Raw genomic sequence first — 23023 nt, forward strand, 5'->3', positions numbered from 1 at the left:
TTACCCTCAGACCACTCGCCTAGCTTAGTAGACCTTGCCTACCAACTTCCTAGAGCTGGAACCAGACCTTTCAAATTCTTCAATTACCTCACCAAACATCCTAACTTCCACCAGTTAGTAGATGAGGCTTGGATTCAGGCCGGAAGCTTTGCGGAAAACCTAACTGATTTCTGTTGGAAGCAAAAGATCATCAAGGGTGACCTGCGCAGTATTAATAGAGAGAACTTTTCAAAAATACAGGAGCAAGTAAGTGAAGCTAACCGTTTGTTGCAAGATGTGCAGGTACAAGCCTTAAACGATCCAACATCGCACCAATTCCAACAAGAGCGTGATCTTCATGCCAAGTGGAACTTCCTGCGAGACATTGAGGAGAGTTACTTCAAGCAAAAGTCTCGGATCAACTGGTTAAAGGAAGGGGATCTGAATACCTCGTACTTTCATAAATTCTGCCAAGCGTGTGCTAGCTACAATACTATTCGATCTTTTCTTCTTGAATCGGGAGACTTACTTTTAGACCCGGTGGAAATGAGTGAGCTGGCTGTTGCCCATTTCAAATCTATCCTTGCACCAGACCAGTTGTTAGTCCCCTCTACCTGGTCATCGCAAGAGTGGTTCCACTCCCTTAACCCTTTTCGCTTCACATAAGCTCAGACTGAAGTAATGAATTTAATTCCTACACCAGCGCAGATTACACAGGTTATGATGAAGATCAATCCGAACAAAGCACCATGGCCAGATGGACTTACCTCTGGGTTCTATAAGGCAGCATGGGGGACGTTGCTATTGGGCACTTCTTTCGTTCTTCTTTCCTCCCGGCTTCCACAAATGCCACCATCTTAACTCTGGTACCGAAGCGACCTGGAGCCTCAAAAATAGTCGACTATCGACCCATCTCTTGCCTCAACACCTTGTACAAAGTGATATCCAAGCTCCTAGTTGACAAACTGAAATCTATTTTCCCTTCCCTTATCCTACCAAACCAAACCGCATTTGTTAAGGATCAACTACTACTAGAGAACACAATTCTTGCAGAAGAACTTGTAAATAGTTACCATAAAGCTGTCGGGCCAAAGCGGGTAATGATCAAAGTTGATATTGCAAAAGCTTTTGACACCATCTCGTGGGACTTCCTGTTCAACTGTCTTCGAGGGCTTGCACTACCAGGACAGTACTTGCGGTAGCTTCAAGCGTGTATCTGCACCACTAACTTCACAGTTGGCTTATGGTTCATGGGTACTTCAAGGGTAAACGTGGTCTGAGGCAAGGTGACCCCCTTCCGCCCTAACTGTTTGTCATAGCAATGAATAACCTATCATTAATGCTAAATAGAGCTGCATAAGAAGGAAAGTTTGGATATCACCACAAATGTGCAACGGTGAAACTTACTCACTTGTGCTTCGCTGATGATCTGCTTATCTTTGTTGATGGCTCCCTCTCGTCGATTCAAAGTGTGCTTCAGGTACTTCAGAAGTTTGAAGATCGGTCTGGCCTTGCTATCAGCCACCAGAAGTCTTCTTTCTTTACAGGGGGACTCTCTGAAGAAGAAATAAACCTCATTGCCACTACCACAGGGCTCACTCATGGCTGCCTCCCAGTCCGATATCTAGGCGTTCCTCTCTGCACAAAAAAGTTATCAATACAGGATTGTGAACCGTTGCTGCAACAGGTAAAAGCTAAAATAAACAACTGGTGTGCGAGGCACTTATCTTTTGTTGGTCGGTTGTTGCTCATCAACACTGTCATTACTGGGATCTCCAATTTCTGGTGTTCTACTTTTGCCCTTCCAAAGAAATGCGTCTCCAAGATTCACTCTCTATGTAGTGCTTACCTCTGGAAATGAAATGTCAAAGGCCCTCATACTACTAGAATCGTGTGGGAAGTAGTAACTAAATCAAAGACCCAGGGAGGATTGGGAATCCAGGATCTCAACTACTGGAATTGTGCTTGCCTCATCAAACTCATTTGGCTCCTATTCTTTCAATCTGGCTCCGTGTGGGTTGCATGGTTCATGCATTACTTCCTGCGAGGATCACTGCAAACCTACTAGACAATGAAACCGAGGCAGCATTACTCTTGGTTGGCAAACAAACTACTGAAGCTACGGGATGAGGTATATAGTTGGATAAAAATGCGAGTTGGGAATGGACTGACCTGTTCTTTTTGGATAGATAACTGGTCACCGTTTGGAAAATCAAGGAGTTCCTCTCTACTACTGCTGAAACTCGACTGGGAATCCCTTTGACTGCTACACTCAATCAGCTGTACAGACATGGTCGCTGGTCTATCCCTCATGCCAGAACAGACAAACATGTATCATTACTTGCTTACATCACTACCTTGAATCTGACAGACTGTGATGATTACTATGAGTGGGAGTTAGAAGGAAAAGTTTACCACAAGTACTCAACGGGCCAGATCTATCGTCTTCTCTGCTCCCCCTCTCCTCTGGTCCCCTGGCATAAAGCGGTATGGAACTCTCGAGGGATCCCAAAACATAGCTTTCACACTTGGCTCCTGGTCTTGAATCGATGCCCAACACGAGATCGAATCCTCCAGTAGGGACTTCAGACGAACCCTTCCTGCTTGCTATGCAACTTGGCTCCGGAAAGTCGAGATCACATATACTACAACTGTAACTTCACATGGTCGGTTTGGTCTTTAATCTCTGTTAGATGTGGGATCCAACCTGAAGCCTCTTGGGAGATTACTCTTGCATGCATGCAATCACTCCAGGGATCCAAGGCTCGGATTCGCCTCACTCTCTTAGCCTGGCAAGCCACCCTCTACTCAATCTGGGAAGAGCGAAACCACCGTCTTCACCGCCACAAGTTCCGATCTGCAGAGTGTCTGCTCCGACTGATTGACACCGTAATACGCAGCAAGATTTCTAGCTTGAGAGAAGCAGATCCATCCCTCTCCTTAATGATGCTCAACCACTGGTTCTCCTCCTTTTGAATGCGTCGTTTAATCTTCTATCGACCACTCTCCTTTGATTATTACTGAGTTCTACTATATGTGTTTTAATGGGCTTTGCCCTTTTTTTATCTGGATCTGTCCCAAAAACAAACTCTAAAGCTGGGCTGCTTTTTATAAGTTTTTCTTTTCTTTTTGCAATTTAAATAGAAAACCTTTTTCAAAAAGAAAAAAGAAAGAAAATTCAAATTTTAAGCTACTGCATGACGTGTGAAGTATTATTACAATGATCATTGTCTAATAATCACAGGTCTTGCTTCCTCTAAATAGATATCGTAAAATTTTAATGTTGACAGAGTGTGTGGAAGGCACTCAAAATCCTAAGGCATAGGTGGAAGCGTTGAGCATAAAAAAAAAACTGCAAAAGTTATTAAATGGGCTGGGCTGGGTCTTTTTGTAGTAAAGGCCTGTAACAAAATGAAAAAAAAAAAAATCCAAAACCCAGCCCTATAAAAGTGCAAAACCCTAGACATGAACATTATTGAGATATAAAGAGCCGCCTCCATCGTCTTTAGGTTTTGAGAGAAGAAGACGAAAAAAAACACAGAAAGATGCAGATCTTCGTGAAAACCTTAACCGGAAAGACCATTACTCTCGAGGTTGAGAGCAGTGACACCATCGACAATGTCAAGGCTAAGATCCAAGACAAAGAAGGTATCATTTCATCCTTACTCAAAACGCAATCTCGATTCTTCTCTTTTTTTACATTTGTGAAATTTCGGATCTCTTATTTATCATTTTCACTTGTTTCTCCTTTAGGTATCCCTCCGGATCAGCAGCGATTGATCTTCGCCGGTAAACAGCTCGAGGATGGCCGTACTTTGGCTGACTACAACATCCAGAAAGGTAAACGATTCATTCCAAATCCTTTTTGTGTTGATTTATCATTTCACGAGCTTATCTGAATGAATCGTTTTGTTTGTAATCAGAATCCACACTTCATCTTGTGTTGAGGCTCAGAGGAGGTATCATTGAGCCTTCGTTGATGATGTTGGCTCGTAAGTACAACCAAGACAAGATGATTTGCCGCAAGTAAGCTTCACTTCTTCTTATACGTGCTACTACTGATGCAATTAGGTTATTATGTGTGCTGCTAGGGTTTAGTTGTGTATGGGAATTAACTTAGCTTCTCAAGCCATTTGACAATGCGTGTAGAGGTTATAAATGTTCCCGATATTAACATTTCCATTCTCCAAACTTTGTCAGCTGGTCAAAATTTTCATCTTTCCAGATGATTTTCTTGAATGGTACATTTATATGCAAATGGTTCTTGATTATCAAAATGTTTGTTATTGTTTATATTTTGATATGGTGTTGATCTTTCTGTTGAATTATTTCATATAAAGGTTAATTCTTTATTGATGCACAAGCTTGTTTTATTCCATTAGATTAGTCCGTTTTGATTAGTTTGTGGTCTCGATAGTTGCAAGTTAGAGATGATTTCTAATGTTGTTATGTAATCAGGTGTTACGCTCGTCTTCACCCAAGGGCAGTGAACTGCAGGAAGAAGAAGTGTGGTCACAGCAACCAGGTTGGATTTTGTTGCTTGCTTATGTAATGTATCGTTTTTGTGTTTATCCTATGAATTGTTATCTGAACAACATTTTGTTGTTGTTGATGTCTTATTTGCAGTTGAGGCCTAAGAAGAAGATTAAGTAGAGAGACTCGTATCAGGAATCTCATCTCTTGCTTTGCTTGCTCCTTTTTGTTATCTTCCCTTTGTGGGGTTTGTTCTTTTTTGTTTCAGTGAATTTCTATGTTAAAAGATAATATCACTAAAAGAAGGATTTGGTTTTCTATCTACTCTGAATCAGTTATCAGATATTCATGCTTAATTCCAGATCACTCTCTTTAGGTTTTGAATTCGTAGTTTTACTGTGTTTTCAATTGTTTGTGTATTGAATCTATCGGCTATTTTGCTTGATTAAGAGATCCTATCTTTATAAATTGATAAACAATTGAACTTATAGCATGTCTTAGTGTATTGAATCTTGTAAATTTGAAAACCTAGAATATATTTGTTTGATTAAGAAGAGTTTTATTGAAGTTTGAAAACATCCTATATTATGAAATAACAAACTTCTCTAAAACATTATCTTATATTTTGATAATTGAAGTTTGAAAACATCCTATATTATGAAACAACAAACTTCTCTAAAACATTATCTTATATTTTGATAACTATGTACATCAGCTAATTTTTGCAATAATAACGCATTTAAAAGTGTGATTAACTATGTACATCAGCTAATTTTTGCAATAATAACGCATTTAAAAGTGTGATTAACTATGTACATCAGCTAATTTTTGCAATAATAACGCATTTAAAAGTGTGATTTAATTGAGATTTCTAACCCATCTAAGCGAGAAACTATGTACAACAACAAGTTTCTTGTCACAAGTACCCTCTCTCTGTCTATCTAACAAAAGAATGAAATTAATTAACGAAGAAAAAAAATTTGAGGTGGTCATTTAGCTCCTTGGTTCATCTTCAGAGGCTCATGTTCCATGCATTGAGGCTCTCTATGGTCACTGGTTGTGATCCGTTGTTAAATACGAACAAATGAGCTTTTTCTCCTACTGCCTTTGTCGGATACACTCGTGATGTTATCACTGTCTTTCCTTTTGCCCCAAAGCTCTCCACCAACGAGTGATCAATCTGCATTTATTTATAGTAATTAGTGTCACTCCGTTCATTGTGTTACTTCTAATTTATATACGTTCATATGTAGAAAAAAATGAATTAGTTTGTGTCTTTGTGACATACCAAACTCCTTAGAGAGATCTTTCCATCAGCGAGATCGACATCCACAAAACCAGCAAACGATGGTTTATACATCCTCTGTTTGGCGTCAGCGCCGGTATCTGTTTTGAGAGTCGAACTGTCGATAATATATATGATTAATGTTAGTAAAAAAACCAACAGCGTATGCATAAGTTAATGTAGTGAGTTAGGTAAACATACGGTTTGGCGTCAGAGCACATGAGGACCTTAGACTTGATTGGTTGAGGCATCTTTGAAGACTCTGAAAAAAACAGGAGTGTATTCTTCTATATCAGATGTAGCCAACGTGATCAGACCAAAAGGTCCGACTCCGCCTGTCACATTTGCACTCTTCATGTTACCAGCCCCGGCGCTGGAGAGGTGCAAGGGGTGCTTTTGCATCATGTGACAATATTTTGAAAAAAATTATAAGGTGTTTAGGATCTTCAATTTTTGATATTTTGACAAAAAAACATCTCAAAATTCTAAAAATCTACAAATAAGACCTTCAAATTAGGGGAAAAAAAAATTTTGCACTACGTGCAAGAAAACTTTGAGCCGGCCCTGCATGTTACACAACTCTAGTGGTTTGGTTGTGAAGCTTGCGACAAATTTTTTGGCATTTTCTATCATTAGTAAAGGGCCTAACTCACTACTAAAAGCTAGCTCAAGGGAGAAGGTTTGCCACATCACATATATATTACCCAAATAAACTAATCCCAACTAATGTGGGATATTCTAATATCTATACTTCCAACGTTGAATGTCACATCAACATCCACCTGAATTTACGCAAAATATGAATTATAAACCTTACATCTTAAAAAAATTATGAATATTTCTTTGTGAAAATATTATAATTTACCTGAGCAGGAGTGATTCCTTGGATCTCAAAGCGTTGGCCCTTCTCCATTTTCTGGTTTTTCATTTGGACATTCTTTCCTCTCAATGACTCAATCTCTTCAATAGGCCAAAATACTAGTTGCTTCCCGCTAGAGTCGAGCAAGATTGTTCTTGGGATAAGCTGAACTCCAGCACAACCCTTCAAGGTATCATCTGCAACGGTGTCGGATTCATTGGCCCAATTGATCAAGTCCTTAGAAACCGAGTGCGCCCACACAATGTTACCCCAAACCGCACCTTTTGGATTCTATTGATAGAAGAAATGGTAGATTCCCTTGTAGAGCATTGGGGCTGTTTCAATTTTTTGAATTTTGTTACATGCAATCATGTAATGTTTTTGCAATGAACTTGTACATATAAAAAAGATGTTATGGACTTACGTACCATTAGGATCTGTTGGAGTCGAGAATGCCACGAATAAGGTATATGGCAAAACAACAAACCGAAAAAAAAGTTAGAACAATGTAATTTGATGGTTGATAGAAACTTTAGTAATAGAAGCAATTCATCAATTAAAACCAATTTCGTATACCAATTGGCTCGTTTGAGCTGATTTTTTTTGGTTGACAANAAAAAAAAAAAAAAAAAAAAAAAAAACCAATTTCGTATCTTAATATATATATATATTTTTTGTCAAATAATGTTACTACAAAATAAATATGAACTTTGAATAAAATGGCACAATGTACCGTTGATCCAATGGCGGGGAGGTTGAAAGTGACAAGCCGGTCTCTGAAGAGGACTCACTTTCTCCAATGATGTTGATTGAGATTGCAATCTCTTGAAAACTTTGTGAAATGCGTCGACGCCATTATTGCTAATATTAATCAATACAATCAATAGTAATACATATACAAACTTTGAAACACTCATTGGTGCAAGAAAACTCTATATAAGATCACAACAATTTATTTTGATTTTATTTTTGATGTGTCAATAGTTTTTTTTCCATATATACCTTTACAAAGAAAGAGAACTCTGTGATGAAGAAAATTAGTTTTTTTGATTCAGTGTTTTTTTTATCTAGGGGAAAGAGGAAGGAAAATATTTTACTTTAAAGATAAGTTGGATCCGTAAAGTAATCTTAATCTCACTCTAAAATAAGAAGTGCATAATGTGGCTTGCAATTAATTTACTTTTGTTATATTTTTATCCATTTTTAACAACTCTTTTATTACAAATTGAAATTAAATAGTATTACTGAAGAAAAATAGTGGATAAATTTATTGGCGCTAAATCTGATCTAAAACTAAATTAAATTAAACAAAATTGTGCATCATGACCATCAGTTTCCCCCTCAGACACTTTACTATGTGTTATTCACTAATTTAAGTAATTTGAATGAATTTTTTTTTACAAGGAAGTATCTCTCCCAAATTAAAATGAAGTTGAAATAATCAGAAAGGACAAATTTTCCAGCAACAAAAAAAAATGTTAAAAACTTAAAATAGCAACAAAAAGATTGGAAGAATTACGTTATGGCTAAATGCTATCAAAATATATAATGACCAAATAATTGGTTTCTCCAGAATAATTAATTAATGTGTGATGTGTAGTGTGTACATACATATTTGTCACTATAGTTTTTATATAGACTTTCAAACTAAAGAAAAATTAATATATTTATCTTAATTAGTACCATCATATCTTAGTATCTGCATTAATTTGATGTGTTAAAAACTAGAATATCAAAACTTATAAATAGTATATACAAATGACCTTCTAGTTGAAGAGCAAAAGGTCACTTATAACCCAGGGCTTATAACATATGTAAGTGTAATTTATAACATATTATAACATGAACTATGGATTTATATTTTTGTTGCTTTATAATTCACCACTTAGATCATAAATGCTTTGAAAAAAACAAATAAAGCGGCATATTATAAATATGACCATTGTGATTTTGTATAATATGTCAAATTTGCTACTTCTCTATTGATAATCAAACAACAGATTTTTGTGATTTTGTATAGTATATCTCATACTTAAACGAGCAGTTTTTTGTACCAACAAAGAAACGTCTTATGCAACCCCATGTTTTCCATCGATCCAAATTTGATGAAGAGATGCTCTAACATGTCTTTAGAGTCTTTTCCAGAGAGTATTACATAATCACAATTATGCATAGAGCTTTTTTTTTTGTTCTATTTTTTAAAAAATTCTAAGCATAATATTTTTAGTTTAATAATTTGTGACTATTTGAATTATACTATATATTTTTCTATTGGTTGAATTTTTATAAATAATAAAATAATTATTATTTCTTAATTTTTGTGCATTTAACCAAAGAATACTTATAAACTGGGATAGAAAGAATACTTGAAAATAAATAATATACGAAATCCAATTAAATAAGATAGTGACGTGGAAATGCATACTTATTGTCTCATTTAGCCACAATTTATGAAAAAAAAATTCAAATCAATGATCTAAGATCTAAGGGTGGTTTATAGTTTGTTTTCAACAACTTGAGCTTACCTTGAAAGTTGAAACTAATAAGACTGGTAATGTGACCAAGACAAAACCAAAATGTAAATCCCGAATTACAAAACCAAATCTAATTGATCAATTAAACCAGAAAAAAACACTAAACCGGAATCAAGTAAAGGTTGCGTCACTGTATCTTCCTTCCCATATTAGTTAGCCAACAAAAAAATCTTAAAATATCAAACAAACAATCTCTCTCTTATCTATTCTTCTTTCTCAAGATAATAATTATGAGTGAGTCGAATCAGCGACCCGAGTCCATGACCCGACCCGTCGGAGGAACTGAATACAGCTGGTGCAGAGCAATTGACGGCGGCACAGGCATCGCCGTCATAGCTCTCTTACTTTCCCGAACACCAAAACTCCAAAATCTCCAAAACACCCTCGACAAACTCCAGATTTACCATCCTACCCTCCGTTCCACTCTCCGTTACGACGCGTCCGCCAACTCCTTCTCATTCGTCGTCTCCGCCGTCGATTCTCGCGTCGTAATCCACCCTTTCGATTCCGAATCCACCGCTCGGATCATCAGAGACAGCGACGATCCACGCGCTGATCCGCACAGGATCATCCTAGAACACGAGCTTAACAAAAACACGTGGATCGATCCACACCGTTGGATCAACTCCGAGTCCGCCGTGTTCGTCGTCAGCCTCTACGATCTGACCGACGACGGAGAGCAGCGTGTACTCACATTTCGGTTAAACACGGGGGCGTGCGATCGGACTGCAGCGGTTACGCTTCTGAGAGAGTTTATGAAAGAGACCGCGGCGGGTGATGGTTGCGGAAACGGTCCCGTGGCGGCGGAGACGACGGTGAAGTTAGGTTTAGGTAAGGCGATAGAGGAGCTGATCCCGAGTGGGAAAGGGAATAAACCGTTCTGGGCGCGTGGGATGGACGTGCTTGGTTACTCGCTGAACGCGTTTCGGTTCTCGAATTTGAATTTCGTGGACGCGGAGGAACCGAATAAGAGATCGCAAGTGGTGAGGCTTAAACTGGAAAGAGATGAGACTCTCAAACTTGTGGCTGTAAGTCACTCTACTGCTCTCACTCAGCACTCTCAACTATTATTTCCGGATTATGTGCTAATTACTATTTTAGTTACGTGTTTTAAAAGTATTAATATTTGTTTACAATTGAATAATGTTGGTTAGTATTTTATATGAATATAATTAGATATGAGGAGTAAGTGTGTAACCACAATGTGTATTGTTGTAGTTTTGTTATATATTAATGTTAAGACAATCACTCGTGTGACATAAGAATTACATATGCATAGATTTGATTTGTAACACAAAAGGGCTAATAAGAAAGAGGATCTTGGTTTGTGCTAAAGCCTAAAATTTTGGAGCATTCGATTTACATTTTTGGTAGGGATGCAAGGCAAGAGGGATAAAGCTATGGGCGGCTTTAGCTTCCTCGGGGCTAATCGCTGCGTATTCCTCAAAGAATCTACCACCAGACCAAGGAGAGAAATACGCTGTGGTGACTCTTTCCGACTGTCGTTCCATCCTTGAACCTCCTCTTACGTCAAATGACTTTGGTAAGTATGAACATTTTTAGGATTACAATAAGAAAGATTGATGCTCTTAATGAGGTCTAGGTAGATGTTCGTAGATCTTCTCATGGTTGCAACAAGTTATATATTATAGGCTTTGAAACTCAGAAATTTTAATGTTAAACAGTCCCTGTTGTTGTATTGATCTAATGGTTCGTTATTTGATACTTTTGTTGTTATGTTATCAGGTTTCTACCATGCAGGGATTCTTCACACACACGACATAACCGGAGAAGGAACGCTATGGGACTTAGCCAAGAGATGCTACGACTCATTCACATCCGCAAAGAATTCGAACAAGCACTTCACGGATATGTCTGATCTCAATTTCTTAATGTGCAAGGCCATTGAGAATCCTAATCTCACGCCTTCCTCATCTCTTAGAACTGCTTTCATCTCTATATTTGAAGATCCTGTTATCGACGAGTCTCCAGAACCCGAGTTGGCTTCTCTCGGGGTAAGGGATTACATTGGGTGCGCGTCTATCCACGGGGTTGGACCATCTCTTGCGGTTTTTGATGCGCTAAGAGACGGAAAACTGGACTGTGCGTTTGTGTATCCTTCGCCGTTGCATTCGAGAGAGCAGATGGATGGGCTGATTCAACATATGAAAACTATTCTTTTGGAAGGATCTGCTTCTTCCTTTTGATTTGTGTGTTTTGACAACTCTCTTTTGTACCAGAGGCATATAGATGGTCTCTGTAAAAATTGTTCAAATAAAATTTATTTGTATTCTCCTCACAAGTCTTTGCAAACATGTACACTACATTCGTTAAAAACATAATTCAAATTATAGTATGTCAAAAATGTAATTCTATTAAATTTAATTAAGAAGATCAAAACAATGAAAAGGAAAAATTGCACTATTTTGTTTTTAGTGGCATCAGCAAATAATGCGGAAAATAATTCTAAGAAGAGTGCTAAAAAAAGCGTATGGAATGGCTGAAAGATCCATAGCAATACACAACACAAACCCCAAACTATTTTTAGAGGCATAAGACTTTAGAGCCACAAAATCCAAACTTACTTTAGCCTCATTTTCTAGCTATCTTCATTTTGTTTTGTGTTCAAAACATTTTTTTTCGTAAGAAAACAAGAAAAAAGAAAGCCTAAAACAAAGTGTGAAAATGGCGACGGATACAACAACATTTCCAGAAGGTGATGCAGCAGCTGAACTAAATCCTGGCCAAAACAAAAATTTCCAAGTAGATCCTGTTTCTTCAGAGATCGCTTCTGAAAAGGTATCCTTATTAGATGAGTATGTGACAAGATTTGTGATATCCTTATTGATATAGTTATTGGATGAGTTGATTTTACATGATTAACTATCAAATATTACAAGCTTTATCACTTTTGTTTCTTGTACACAAATGACAAATCTCTATACGTGAATTCAATGGGAAAAAGGTACAAAAAATCGTGGAAAAAAGGGAAAACGCCAAGGCAAAGAGAGACCCGACAAAAACGCTAAAAAAGACGATCATAATATCAGCGGTGATCGTTGCAGTCGCAGGAGCAGCTTTTGCTATAACCAAGAAATTGAAAGAGAACAAATGATTTTTTTATACAAAGTTAATCCTCAATTTTAATCTCTTTAATATGTAACTTTTCTTCCTCACAAAACTAAGAATTTTCTTTACCTATATAATATTATATATAAATATGTATTTGTAATATGTAATTCAAATTTAAATAATGCAATTGAATATATTAACTAACTATGAGGGGTATTGAACTTAACATTTTAAAGGATTTTAAAAATCTCATGAAATCTTATGTTATTCAACTACGATTTATAGAAAGTCCTTTAAAATAATTCAAAATTTTTTGTTATTCAATTTATAGTATATAAATCCAACTTTAAATCTCTTGTTATTCAAAATATCATAACTTTTTTTAGAACGCTATTTTGAATGATTCTAAGGCCATTTCCACTGAACATTTCTTTCATAGTTACTCTTATGAATAGAGCCCAAAAACAAAATAAAAAATCCATTATTTGGTCCAGAATGGTTTCTTCTATTGTTTGTGGAAGCAACGATTCTCAACAAATATCAACAGGTGTCGACTTTCGAGTAGTTACTATTAATTGTGATTAAAATAACTATTTTTTTTAAAGAAATGTTGAGAGCGGTGCTGGGTAGGTGATGGTCTTAGAAACTTCTTTTTTTTCTAAATCTTTCAAAATTCTAAAATATTAAAATCTTACTAAATCCTTTAAAATATAACTTGAATACTTTTCTAAATGATCTAATAACTTCTTTTTGAAATGATCATAATCATAAACTATGTTTTTAGAGAGAGAACAAAGAAAAAATGGTGGACTGCGAAACTGAACGAGACAAGAGAAATTAATCAAGCCCAATGGGTTCAATTCTTATAGGCCTCATACTTATTTGGCGCCATCTGTACCTTTTCTTTTCCCGCCCAAAATTGTCTCCATTATTAACTCTCTCTCTTCACAAAGCCTCTCAGAGAAACAGAGATTAGGGCTAAAATCATTTTCCAACTTCGACGACACGATTCATCTTCTCCAATAAGGTAAAATATTATCAGATCCTCAACTCTCAGAGATTTGCTTTTGTTTTCGATTTTATCCTCCTCCATCGTTGTTGATATGAAACTGATTGATTTAATCGATTTTGAATCTTTTGACTGGTAGATTAAAAAAGAAAAAGAAGAAAAATGGATACTTCAAGTCCTTCAGCTTTTGTGAACGGAGCTCTGTTGAGGCGTTACATTGGTCAGAAGGTCAGAACTGTGATTCAAGTGATCGGTTCAGACACTGGTTCTGTGATTGGGAAATCTACTGATGATCTTCAGATCGTTGTTAGGGGACCGTCTACAACTCCTCCTCTTACTACTTACCTTGAGGTTATTGGAATTGCTGAGAGTGATAACTCCATTCGTGCTGAGACTTGGACCAATTTTGGCAACACTTTTGGTAAATTTTTCATTGATCCCTTCCTTCTTATCTATTCCATTTTGATGTATTAACAACATTTGCTTGTGGTTTTGCTTTGCAGATCCGCAGAATTACAATGAGCTATGTAAGCTAGCAAGTGGGGAGTTCAAGCACTTGTTCATCTAATGTTGTTGTTGTTGTTGATGATGGATGATGATCCTGATCAACCAAGTGATTCCATTAAAATCCTTTTGTAGATGCTTATGCCTTAATTATGTCACACCCAAACCTTTTCTGATTCTGAGATTTGCTTTTTTTACTTAGTCTATGTAACCACTTCTTAAATCTATTACAATTAAGCTTCAATTGCCTTTTTTTCTATATTGATTTGTTCAGTACTTATTGTGAGGTACCAAAACACAAAAGATTACACCATTTTCTTCTTGGCAGTTAGTCTTTTGCTCTGGAATTAGATTCGTAATGGGATTGCCTTTTTTAGGTGTTTTTGATAAATATTGAGAAAGTTCTTGCCAGTCTAATACGGAATTGAATTAGCTCAAAAAGACCCTTTTTTAAATAACCTTAGCTGAGAAAAAAGGTTTCTACTACATAGTTTTGGTGCTGCTATTTAGGCGATGTCTTGATGAAACTGAAAAGCAATTTTTTGGGCTGAGAGGAGAGAGGGAATCAAATACAAGTCTCAGTCCTGCTTCAATGCTTTTGTGATGAGTGACTTTGCAGCCAAAATCCCGATGTAAGCCAACGTTGTGACTGTAATACCTGCAACAAGGACTGTATTGTCGTATGCTGAGTGCTGGACTGTGTACACACGCACCCTTATAGTGTCCCAGTTGCTTTCGGTCCATACCGGATCAACCATCCCCATAGAATCCGATGAGTTCTGAGGCAGAATCGTCCAAGCTCCATCGTTATACTTCAACCGGGTTGAATAAGCTGGAACATACCTGCCAAAACCAGAGCTTAATGTGTTACGGGTCCGACAACAAATTGGGTTGCGCCATACATCTCAGGCCAACGGAAGGAGAAAATGCTGATAGGTTCAATTCAAAGGTCAACAACCCAAAAATTCTCAACTCAAGTCTAAAAAGGCTCCACTTCTGGAGCCTATCCTAATTAATAATCCTTTCCAATGCCTACCAGACTTGAGATTTGTTGCAAACCAAAATGCAATTTCCAAGCAAACAAAAGTTACCTGGTTGTGGAGACAACACATGCTCCCTCCTTGTTGCTCTCTGCTTTAATGCACACTTCGTCGGTTTTGCTACAGACTCCTTTCGAACAAACTGAGGTTGTGTTTCCCTTATGGACAGATGTTTTATCCGCAAGAAAGTTCCATACAAATCTAGAAACATCACCGACGTAACCAAGGTAAGGTTTGGAGGAAGGTTCTCCAAGGATGACGCCAGCATAGTTGCCTGGGCAATTGTTTGTTGGTGAAATGTAGTCTTTTACCAAGTTGCAAGATAGGCCCGGTTCACAAGCTAAAAGACAGGTTAGAAGCTCTTCAACAAAAGAAGCATTGACATGGATGGATCCCAGAGCTGAATTGCTTGCATCTTTGTCTTCACTTGCAAGAACGTAAAGTGTACGGGCCACAACAGAAGCAGCAGCTACTACAGATGAGGAGTTGATATTTGCTGCAATATAATACCAGAAAGGGATTAGAAAAGAGCAAAATGGGGTTTAGAGCAAAAAGATGAGAAAGACAGGCTGTGACTCTTCTTACACAAGTCATCTAGGTGACTATGGTAGAACTTATTCACAAACTTGGTATCAAAGTCTTCAAGAACAACAGCTGAAGTCTGAGGGTTCTGCAATAATGAATAGGATGTTATACCTTTTTTACTTTAGGGAATCTGGATCAAAATCACATAACAGTAAGCAAATATACTTCTCTCATATTCATGATAAACCGAAGGGGAAGTATATTCAAATAGTTACTTTCTCTTTCAAAGTCAGAATACACATTTGAATTGTCTTTCCATCTATTTACTTGGAATATTATACCTTTCTCATGAAAGCCATCATGGAGGATGGGGGTATTCCAGGGTTTGCAGTATCAGCTGAAAGAACTTTGATGTTCTTTGATGCCAGTGAATCCTGAGCTATCTTTAAAGCATCCAGTGTCATGTTTGTAACTGAAGAAACCTAAAGCAGAACACCAAAAGTGGATGTTAAGTTGCCTATGACAGTTTTCACATCATCCCACAAATTATGTAAGAGTTTCAGGGTATTAGGAATTTCTCACCTTAGTTTTATGAGCAAAGAAAGTGTTTATCCCTCCACTTAAACCTTTTCCAACGGATCCTATTTCAAGGACCTGTTAATAGAAGACAGAAATTTGAATTCAATCCTTTTAGAGAATTGTGAACTTTCAATTTCACAAGGAACACTGATTAAACAATAAACCTGCTTTCTGCACTACTAAGGAACAAATAAGTTGCAGCAACCATGAAACACATGCAACGTTTTTCACAAAGGATTTCATGCATGGGACTAGCTGTCTCTACCAACTTTGTCAGATCAAAACAATAAAGATTACCGTTTCAATCGGAGTATCGCTAAGGCCTGTGACAGCATCTGAATGCAGATCTAATTCGTGTAAGAACCTCCTGCTGCCAAGGTAACCCCACGTCTCTCCGGTCAGAACCAAAAACACAAGCTGCATTCATTTATACATGTAGAGCTATAAGAGCCAAAACACAGCAGACCGCAAGATATACCTCTGGTATTAAAGCTTGCAAGCAACAAAAAGCGTAAAATAAAACTAAATCGCATGGTACACTGATGTGTGCAAGAAACTCAATAGATTTGGCAATTATATTTATTCACTGGCACCTGCTTTTTGAAATTACTAAAACCATCAACTCGAGAAAGAGCATCAACTGCTCCCAAAAGAGCTACCAGACCCTGAAAGAAGGAGAACGCATTGCGCAATGAATCAGGATAAGAAGAATAAGAAGATTAAATAAACACATTCTAGAACAATCCACAAGCAGAAAATAGCGATATCTCACAGATATTGGTGAATCTGCACCAAAGCTTTTGTCACGGAAAAGTGATGCAGAATCCATGGAGGCCACAGTTAGCACAATAGGTTTGCGATTGTTGGAAGACGAAGGACTGATTGGTAGAAGCGAGGACCAAACACTGTCCTTCATAACAAAGTTATTAGAAAACGAAACGTATCCTTTAAAAGGTTTCATAGGTCTTCAAATCAGACAGTAATATAGAAATTTCAATCTCCTAAAATTTTTACCTATATCCGCCCAATGGGAGGCAAGTTCCTTCCTGCAAACAAGCCTCCGAATTGTGTGTTCCAGCTTTGGTAGTCTAATACAACAAATAGAGAAGTGGATGTCATAATCTAAGTCAAAGTAAAGATCCATAAAGCTGGTTAACATTCCAGTGAGCTACACTGCTAAAGCCAAATACCTCCATAACCATATTGAATTCAGCAACATCACTGGTATATGTACCATGCTTCATCTTTTTCTTGGAAAGGATCTGAACAGATATATTAGGATGTCAAGAAATAGTTCATAACATGAAACGTGAAGCTATCCACTTAAAACATACACATTTAGATTGCTACCAACACAGCAGAAATATAAAGCTAGCTTCTTGACAGAACCTTATCTAGTAAGAACAACAACATATGAGGTTCTGTCAAGAAGTAATCATTTGTATTTATATTTAAAAACGGGTAATCAATGTTTAGAAAATTTTATGCAAACTAAACTAGGAGTAATCATTTCATATGACTTTGACGAAACAGATCTAATGCACCATTTTCCAGCCATATTTTCATCAAGCAATACTGCTCTTAAGAGTGTGACGAACGGTCATAATGCCTCTCTAAGGCTTTAGTTCATTACCTCATATTTCTAAATGGTAATCCTTAGTTATTCTGACAACACAATTAGAAACATTTATAATTTGCAAAAGAATTCAAGTTTGAAGGTTTACCTCCTGCACAGCTGATATACCACTTTCTGACAATAAGTACACAGGAAAATTATATTTTTTCCACATTATGCTTGATGCCTGCAAATAATCATTTTTAACAATGGTCAATTGCCAGAGCCTAGAGACTTATCGCTTGCAACTACTCATAAGAATTAAATTCATTTTTCTCAATGGAAAACCAATAAGAGGTACTATCATTTTATGAAGTTATATAAATATGCAACTGATTTATAGGCTTCTTTATAAGTAATCATCTGGACAGATACATGCATTGGTTTTGTAAAATGTATACAAAAACTAAACCATAAGAAAAGGATTTATGTTGTTTTGTGTGTTAGCAGGTTGTTAATTATAGTTCCAGAAGAGAACAGTATATAACTCGGAAATGCTTGACAATGGATTTCGTGATAACTGATTGAAACAATTTCCAACCAACTACAAAAGTGCTCACAGGAAAAAGTAACTTCAAAGTTTCAGACAGATTTATGGTACCGTACAGCTGAATTCCATTTGTAGTCAACGTTTTCATAGGGTGAAAACTGCGCTTGAGGAAACTTTTTGTCAGGAGAAAAGCCTACAAGAAAGAAGAAAGAAATACTAACGCCATGAAGATAGATAAGAAGTATCAAGTACTTTGTTTAAGGGAATTAAGAAATGACAATCAATGTATAAGTCAACATCCATTCAGGCTGACAGATCATAAATATGTGGATCGCCATAGTACCTGTTAATTTCTGTTGGAAATTAGATCCTGATTCAACTAGAACACCACCAATTTTGCTAGCAAAGCTCAAATCACTTGACACCCTGGAAAAGGCACAAAGAGGAGCGATCCTGTGTCATTTCAATCTGAAGAGAGTGTCTAAGTGATGTACAGTCTAATGAACAATACCAGAAGTAAGCCAGACTGCAGGATTCTAGTGTAAACTGCTTCGAGGTATACCCACTTTTTGTTTGTCGAATGAAATTAAAGCAAAAAATCCAATGAATTACAGGTTTCTACTGAATAATACCTAATCCATTTCTGATGCACCAACAACCAAGTGACTACATTTATAGCAGATTTTAAAAATGCTGATAAGAGGGTATACTCATTCCAGTCAGTTATTTCACTTTCAGGGAGAAAAAGAAGAAAACAAAAAGTGTTGGCCTTAAATACTAAAGTACTAGTGAAACTCTGCATCCTTGTATAGACGTTATTTTTGAGGATGTAAGCGAAAATGGCTCATCTGGCGAACACCGCAAGCTAATTCTTGTTTGACGTTATGTAAACACCAAAATGAGAACTACACCGTTTTCATGCATATGTATATCCTGCTTAGCAAGTGGTAAAACACTACTCCACAAGTTAAGAGATTATAAATACAATAGAATGACAAAGGAGACATGCCTGGTAAAGAAATCTTCCATTTCATCAGCTGTAACCAAAATAGTGTGTGGCTGAACCAAATCTTTAACGTCCTTCAATTTTATGATTGGAGCCACCACCTTATTCAATCCAGGATCTGAGTAATAATAAACATAAAAGTTAAGGGAACCTAATCGAATAATACCAATCAGTTAGGAGGCAAACACAGAAGAGGCTTACTTGAACAACCAATCTCTCCAGAAAGATTGAGAAGGCGTACACAAGGATACCCATCAACAACAACATACATTAGCTTCTGAAGGTCAGGAACAGATTCAATAGATGTTACCTCACCTACACGAAATATGGAAATCAAAACAGTGATCAGATAGATTAAAGTGATAATATAAGTGAATCAAAATTACAAACCAATCATTCCAAGATGAACTAAAAAGTAAAATGTTATATTAAAATCAACAAAAGATGAGACCAATTGGGACGAAACTCACCAGCGAGAGAGACATGTAGAGGAAGGATTGAAACTAGAAGAAGAGCAAAAGCAAAAGCAACAAGACGAGGAAGTCCCATTGCCATCATAGCTGGCCCGCCGGAATAATGGAAATCAGCGGGAAGCTACCTGGAAATCATCGCTGCAGATACGATCAGAAATGTGACCAATTTCATAAGAGATAAAAAACGTTACGAGCCCAGAATCGGAAGAAGCATCAGTTAAAGAGAAACAGTACCTAAAAAGGGGGAAATTGGAAGAGAGAGAGAGAGAGAGAGAGAGCTACGATTCGCCGGAGATAAGAAACCTAGATTACGCGGTCAAAGACTGAGAATTTTTCCGGTCGATTCGACTTTCAAAACTTCCCTTGAAGGAAAATAAAAATTGAGATACTCCTATTTTGTGCAGATTTTAATGGATTAAAATAATTAAAAATATTTTATAAATTTGTTTTCTCATCAATTTTTGTTTTTTTTTTGGTAAAAGACTATTTTCTGTCATATAATGGTTCTAGATTCGTTTTAAAAAATATTTACTTTTTTCCAAAAAATAGTTGTTTCTTTTGTCAATAACATCAAATTAATCTACCGGTCCTAATAAACCAAACCGAACAAATATTATTACCATTCATAGCAAAAACGGAAAAACACTATTATATCTATATTATTAATTTCACAGCATTTTTGAGAAAAAGGCTTGGAGTTCAAAGGTATTTACAACCAATACTATTACCATAAAAATACATTTTTAAAAAATAAAACAAAAAATCGAAATATGCAAAATAAAGTATGTTAATTAAATATTCTCCTATCAATCCAATATAATTTTCCTAAATTATCTCCAGCTCTGAACCCAATTTCCTAAATTCCTAAATAGTCAGCTTTCTATATATATTAATTTTTATAAATGTTTTAAATATATTATTTAATAAATTTAAATTATTATGGGACGGGTTATGATCGATATTCTTATAATTTTAAAATATCAATAGTCCATCGCTACGACCATCAATATATTATACTAAAAATTAATAAATTTCTAAAGATATAGTTTATATAGAAAATATAGGTCTGTGGTGTACTGTTAAAAGATGGTCATTACAATTAAGTTTATCGGGATTACAAATTTTTAGTAAGAAATGTCGTCTGCGGTTGGCGAATTGTCCCAAAAACTATAAATATAAGATTAAAATAAATATATTATATATATATATAATATTTTTACATAGTTCTGTATATATAATATGTGAAATATGTGATAATATGAGAAAATTTAATTTATACCAATTAAGATAACTCCAAAATATCAATATTATAAGTTATTTAAAAATTTTTTTTTTCTTTGCCACTAAATTTTTTAAGAATAATTAATATAAAATTTAGGTTGAGGACATGCTTGGGCATAACTTTAACGACCACGGTCTTAGCAGGTTGACCCGCTACGGTCCATGTAAAAAGAAATGTGGACCGACCTGTTTGACACTTCTATATACATGATTATTATAAACAAACGGATACAACTTAATAATATAAACGGATATTAATAAGTTTTGTAATGAATTCTGGCTCATCTTCTGAATATTTTTATCTTGGATTGGTGAAATTAATTTATAACAAAAATAAATTATTGTATTGTATATAAACCGCAGATTAAATCGTAGAATTAACAATCAAAATACAATTATACAATCTTAAACTTCAAATAAAACGTAAAAAATTAACTAACAATTACAATTTAAAATTTAATGATTTTAGTAAAAAAAAATAATCCCGCGGTGTACCGCGGGTTAAAATCTAGTGTTAGTTTAATTCTTTTAGTAATAATTCGTCGAAGAAAATTTCCGGTCGATTCATATATAATTCAACTTTCAAAACTTTCCCTGAAGGAATATAAAAAATTAAAAATTGAGCTACTTCTATTTTGTGCAAATTTTGATATACTAAAAATGATTTTTTTTAAATATAATTTTTTCTTTTCTCATTCAACAACAATTTTTTTTTGGTATGGTAAAGACTATTTATGTCATATTATGCTTCTAGATTCGTTTTTATTTATTGAAAAATGTGTTTAAAACATTTACTTTTTTTTACATAGTTGTTTCTTTTGTTAATAACATCAAATTAATCGACTGGTTCTAATAAACCAAATCGAAAAATATTGTTACCAATTATCATACATAGCAAAACGCGGGAAAACACGACAGTTATATGTTAGTTTAACTTTTTAGTAATATTTCATCAACAAAATTAGATATAACAACATAGAAGAGGATATTAATTTATAATGTGTGAAAGAAAAATTTATCATTGATTAGATTTTATTTTTCTAAATTGTATAATATAACATAGATTATATATAAATATAAATTACCTATTAATTAAGAAAACTGAAAATTGAGAGAAATTATATCTAATTTTAATCCAATTTTGATATATTTTTCTTTGTGCATAAAACTTAACATCAAAGTCATTTTTTTCTTTTATTTTTTTGTTTGTTTGTAGATTTTGTGGCATATTATTAAGATCGGGTAATTTAACTCTACTAATATAAGATGGTGGTAGCATAATAATAAGGGTGACTACAACCTCCTCCTCCTCCTCCTCCTTTGATAATCACTTGCGGCATCTTTTTAGGTCATACAAAAGTTACAAACACATTTTATACATATTCTCTCAACCTGAGCTGCTGCGCGAATCACTTCTTCCTCATCCTCTCCTCTCCGTAATCCTCATCAAATTAGGGTTTTCTTCTGGAAGCTCTCTCTCTCGCTCTATCGCCTTCAAGGTACTTTCTCTCTCTGTCTTGTTTCATCTCATTGCGCCTCTCTTCGTCTCCTTTCGTGTATCTTTTTTTGGTTGGGGATCCGATTTGTTCTTCTTCGGAAATTGGGGTTTTTTTTGAGCTCTCCGTATCTTAATTGTAAAACTGAATCTGTTCTCAGTTGCGTTGTTATCTATACCAATGATTGCGAAGTTTAGCTGAAACGATTTTGATAGATTTTACTGTGAGTTTTAGCTTTGTACGGGTGTTATCGGATTGTTCTTGATTGGTATCATTGTGGTCTATTTTGTGTGTGTAAATGTCTGAGTAAATCAAATAGAAATTGTAGTTATAAGCTGAGGGATTCTCTTAACAGGTTAGATTGGCAGCATAAATAAAAAATTCAACTTGCAATTGTGTGTTGGGAGATCTAACATGGAGCTGAAGTTTTCTAAGTGGGTTGTTCAGAGATACTACTATGTCTTGACCTTCTTGTTGCCATGATTTTTTAAACCTTCTTTGCATCTAACCAAAGCCCTATTGATATCATGGTTTTTTTTTTCCGCTCTCAGGGTCGTTTCTTATTTTTTTTTTTGTTTCAACCTGTTGAGCATTCGTAGCCCTCTTCTCTCTTTGTCTATTGTTTGTCACCTTTCTTGCTTTGGGATTCTTTTTTTTTTTTAGCCGCATTATGGCAGAGCGTCAATTCGAACCTTTTATTCTTCTTTTTCTATTCTATCGACCTCTTATTGTTTCTTTTCCAACCTTTCCACGGTTCTATTCTCTCTCTCCCCACTTGCTTCTTGCTTCTGTGTCTCCTCCAC

General features: G+C 35.8%; 6 protein-coding genes and 1 pseudogene across 6 annotated transcripts in view; 5 read left to right on the forward strand and 2 right to left on the reverse strand.

Annotated features, from left to right (window-relative positions):
- Positions 3457-4842, forward strand: LOC104711811 (ubiquitin-60S ribosomal protein L40-2). The gene is made up of 5 exons (XM_010428579.2): positions 3457-3627; positions 3733-3819; positions 3903-4005; positions 4438-4504; positions 4606-4842. Exons 1-5 carry the CDS (start codon positions 3525-3527, stop codon positions 4630-4632), a joined length of 387 nt encoding a protein of 128 aa, XP_010426881.1. The 5' UTR covers positions 3457-3524; the 3' UTR covers positions 4633-4842.
- LOC104715592 lies at positions 5465-7513 on the reverse strand (annotated as a pseudogene).
- Positions 9291-11486, forward strand: LOC104711812. Its single transcript, XM_010428580.2, has 3 exons — positions 9291-10158; positions 10505-10673; positions 10877-11486. Exons 1-3 carry the CDS (start codon positions 9361-9363, stop codon positions 11335-11337), a joined length of 1428 nt encoding a protein of 475 aa, XP_010426882.1. The 5' UTR covers positions 9291-9360; the 3' UTR covers positions 11338-11486.
- On the forward strand, positions 11687-12382 carry LOC109126594. The gene is made up of 2 exons (XM_019230283.1): positions 11687-11929; positions 12096-12382. Exons 1-2 carry the CDS (start codon positions 11816-11818, stop codon positions 12243-12245), a joined length of 264 nt encoding a protein of 87 aa, XP_019085828.1. The 5' UTR covers positions 11687-11815; the 3' UTR covers positions 12246-12382.
- Positions 13161-13974, forward strand: LOC104711813 (replication protein A 14 kDa subunit A-like). The gene is made up of 3 exons (XM_010428581.1): positions 13161-13229; positions 13351-13632; positions 13715-13974. The coding sequence occupies exons 2-3, from the start codon at positions 13374-13376 to the stop codon at positions 13777-13779; spliced, it is 324 nt and encodes a 107-aa protein (XP_010426883.1). The 5' UTR covers positions 13161-13229; positions 13351-13373; the 3' UTR covers positions 13780-13974.
- On the reverse strand, positions 14140-19836 carry LOC104711814 (nicastrin). The gene is made up of 17 exons (XM_010428583.2): positions 19678-19836; positions 19441-19581; positions 19172-19285; positions 18974-19088; positions 18308-18390; positions 18081-18157; positions 17584-17661; positions 17050-17121; positions 16874-16947; positions 16632-16764; positions 16453-16524; positions 16157-16276; positions 15863-15934; positions 15622-15762; positions 15341-15425; positions 14807-15251; positions 14140-14558 (listed from the first exon to the last, which is right to left on the reverse strand). The coding sequence occupies exons 2-17, from the start codon at positions 19526-19528 to the stop codon at positions 14294-14296; spliced, it is 2034 nt and encodes a 677-aa protein (XP_010426885.1). The 5' UTR covers positions 19529-19581; positions 19678-19836; the 3' UTR covers positions 14140-14293.
- The window catches only part of LOC104711815 (heterogeneous nuclear ribonucleoprotein R-like), a 3877-nt gene continuing 2863 nt past the window's right edge, over positions 22010-23023 (forward strand). Inside the window, exon 1 of the mRNA XM_010428585.2 lies at positions 22010-22223. The gene's annotated coding sequence lies outside the window, so the exon portion shown is untranslated. The remainder of the gene's footprint in view (positions 22224-23023) is intronic.

This window comes from Camelina sativa, chromosome 9 (genome assembly GCF_000633955.1).
Source record: "Camelina sativa cultivar DH55 chromosome 9, Cs, whole genome shotgun sequence".
NCBI lineage: Eukaryota > Viridiplantae > Streptophyta > Magnoliopsida > Brassicales > Brassicaceae > Camelina > Camelina sativa.